Source organism: Belonocnema kinseyi, chromosome 9 (assembly GCF_010883055.1).
Source record: "Belonocnema kinseyi isolate 2016_QV_RU_SX_M_011 chromosome 9, B_treatae_v1, whole genome shotgun sequence".
NCBI lineage: Eukaryota > Metazoa > Arthropoda > Insecta > Hymenoptera > Cynipidae > Belonocnema > Belonocnema kinseyi.
The window spans coordinates 112,337,791-112,341,343 of NC_046665.1; the positions used below are offsets into that span (position 1 = coordinate 112,337,791).

The 3,553-nt window shown below is 29.6% G+C and overlaps 1 protein-coding gene across 1 annotated transcript in view; it reads left to right on the forward strand.

Annotated features, from left to right (window-relative positions):
• The first annotated feature begins 268 nt into the window (after window positions 1-268).
• Window positions 269-3,553, forward strand: part of LOC117179966 — a 153,810-nt gene continuing 150,525 nt past the window's right edge. Inside the window, exon 1 of the mRNA XM_033372225.1 lies at window positions 269-1,066. Coding sequence (XP_033228116.1) covers window positions 899-1,066 — 168 coding nt within the window. The 5' untranslated portion in view covers window positions 269-898. The remainder of the gene's footprint in view (window positions 1,067-3,553) is intronic.

A 3,553-nucleotide genomic window follows, 5' to 3' on the forward strand; every position in this document is an offset into this window, starting at 1 on the left:
ACTGGCGCGCGCACATGGTAGTCTAGTACCACTAAAGACTACTTGGACCCACAGAATCCGCGGAAGATTCGGCGATAGAAATTTCAGTCGAATCCCGCGGAGGCTTTTAGAGTCGCGGGTGAGAGGCAAAGAGGGGTCAAATATGGGAGGAGTTCTTTCGAGTTCTTCGAGAGGAGACTGCAAGGAGCAACGGCGGTGGCCTGCTCACCTGAGGTGTTCAGGTGGCAGTCGCCCAGCTGAGTCGCTCAGCGAAGGGCTTACTTCCAAGCATCGAGCTCACATCCGATCCGGAGATTTCTCCCATGTCTCCTCGTGTCTCCTACTTGATCAGTTTCACGTCCGACCAACCCTTATTTTCAAAAAGTTCCACTCTTTTTTCGAGGTCTTCGCCCACCCAGATTCTCATGCAAGGTCTTCCGGAAGAAGACAATCTCCTGATCATCTGAGAATCCTCTGATGTCAACATTTCATCGACATCACTCAGTGAATCTTAAGAATTGTCAATAAAAAAAAAGATGAGATTTATTTCAAAATGTCTGTTAAACATTTGCATGATTGAAGATTAGCTGAAAGTTTTTTTGTTCCACGGGAGGAACTTTAGCATCACGTTGCAATAGAACATGCGAAACACGTGCGTTGGGTTATTTACAAAATTACAGCGGTTGATAATTCCATAGGTATTGAAAAGGGGCACGAAGTGCTCGCCGGCAAGGCGAAATCGATTGAATAGTAATTGAAGGTACATTGAGACATCATTGGATTATTGACTCTGCTACCATTACTAACATGTGATACTTTAAAAACAAAGACTGTCAGTGCATCAAGTGTGACCAATTTCGTGAGACTTTTGTGATTTCCCAAAACTGGTGGTGTTGTGACAAGACAAAAATTGCAAATCATGATGGGGGAAGTGATTCGCGTTTCTGGAAGGGCGCCGGATGTGGGGGATTTTTTGAGGGAAGCAATGCTCTCTCAAAGATTCGCGGATGTCGCGCTCTGCTGTCCTGGAGGTCAAAGATTCCTGGCTCATCGCTTGGTCCTTTCTGCTGCGAGTCCATATTTACAGGTGGGTACATTTTTTTTTTTTTGAGTAAATAGCATGAACAGTTTTAATGGTGTTTTTGTAACAAGAGTGTTAAATTGATACGCAAATTGTAATCAAATTAAAGAAACAAACAGGTTTGAAGCAGAAGAAGCCTCTAAAAACAGAAACAAGTGTCTTGTCATTTCCTGTTTACCAAAAATTTTGCCACCGAGTGGGCCCGAATGTGCCAAGACGTTTTTAGGACGTATTTGGAACATTGAACCTTTTTTGAACGTTTTTTGGTCTGACTTAGAACGTTCTTTGGACGTTCTAAAAACGTCTTTAAATTTCGCACCCGATGGGCAAGTCATACAAATTAAAAAACTAAAACATTTATTATAATTCTCATCAATTTAAAGTTCTTACAATTTAAATAAAATCATTTTTCATTCATCAATTCATCAAACTCTTTTTTATTGGAAAAAAGCTTAGGTTATTTCTTTTAAAAATATTCAGGTTAAAAAGGAATATATTATTTATAAATAAAAAATAGGGTTTATAAACGGGACTATTTTTTTTAAGAGTTCAAAGGATTTGTAAAATTTCCAAAGATTTTAATCATTTTAAGGAGTTTTTATAGATTTTCAAACATTTCAAGGATTTCAAAAGATAAAAAAAATTTTAAGGCAGTCCAAGGGATTTTACTTAAAGTTGATTAAGGGATTTATTACGATTTCAAAAATTTCAAGGGGTTTTTTGGAGATTAAAAAAATATATGGGATTGCAAAGAATTTCCTCAGATTTAGAAGGATTTTAAAAGACTAGAACATTGTTACCCGTTTTACAAAACAAAGAACTACTGTGTTAAAAATTAATTTTTTTCATTCATAATTCATCATTTTAGTTGAAAAATCTCCTTTTTTTAAAATCAACTATTTTGTTAACGTTTTTTTAAATTATCGTTTTAACTGAGAATTTAGCTATTCCATGTTTGGTCGAACATTCATCTTCTTTAGTTGGAAATTCAACCATTTGGCAAAAATTCATGTATTTTATTAAAAATTAATCTTTTTTGGTAAAAAATTAATCTTTTTGTGTAAAAAGTTACTCTTTCTGGTTCAAAAATATATTTTTTGTCGAAACTTAATTGTTTAACTAAAAATTAAACTATATGATGTTTGATGTTAAAATTTAAACAATTTCTTCACAAATTTCTGTAATTTGTTGAAACTTTTGTGTGTCTTTTTTGGTAGAATATTCATCATCTTGGTGCCATATTAACCTTTTTGAATAAAAATTGAACTTTCATATTAATAATTCCATTAAAAATTAAAATAATTTCTTGAAAATTCATGTATTTTGTTAAAAATGATTCTCTTTTTATACAAAATCTGTGTTTTTATTGAAAATAAATTTTTTAACTAAAAATTATACTACATTTTTCGTCGACAATTTTTTTTTATAAACATTTATTCCTTTTGGCAGAAAATTCATTTGCTTGGTTTAAAATTCCACTGTTTCGCTGAAATTTTTTTTTGTATAGATATTTAATATTTTTGGTAGAAAATTAATTTGTTTGGTTGAAAATTAAACTTTTTCGCTTAACAATTATTTGATTGGTTGAAAAAATTATTTATCTAATTAAAAGTTAAGCTATTCTATTTTTGGTTAAAAAGTGGTCTTTTTTCGATAGAAATTAAACTTTTTTATTGAAAGTTTAATCAAAAATTAAAAAATTTGATTGAAAATTCATGTATTTTATTAATTATTTTGCTTAGTAAAAGTGAGTTTTTTTAAATTGAAAATTCATTTTTTAAATGAAAAACTTTACTATTTTATATTTCGTCGAAATTTTTTTTGTAAATATTTAATCTTGTGGGTTGAAAATTCATCTGTTTCTTTGAAGATTTAATTAGCTCGTTAAAAATTGATTTCACTTGGTTTAAGACTTATTTCTTTGACTTGAAATTAAACTATTCTATTTTTTTTATTTATCATTTTCAGTTTAAAAATCATCTATTTTGTTAAAAGTTTGTCTTTTTTAGCGATATAACTTTTTAGGTTGAAAATTCAATTAAAAATTAAAATATTTCGTTGAAAATTCATATATTTTGTTGAAAATCTTTCTTTCTTGGTAAAAAAATAATCCTTCTGTTTGAAATTTCATTTCTTTGTTTGAAAATAAGTTTCTTTTTTATTTAAAATTAAGTTTTCAATAAGAAATTTAACTGTATATTTCTTGTCGCAATTTTAGTCTATCGAAAATTAATCTTCTTAGTTGAAAATTTATTTTAATTAATTAAAAACTTATTTTTCTAACTTAAAATTAAACTTTTTAATTTTTGTTGAAAATATGTCTTTTCCCGGTTGCAATGTAAACTTTTAAATTAAAAATTTAACTATTCGGTTCCATTTTTTTCCTTGTATTGAAGATGCAGAATTTTTGTTAAAAGTTCATTCCTTTGGTGAAAAATTTAACTTGGATCGAAAATCCGTTCTTATTGTTTAAAATTTAATTTTTCAAATTAA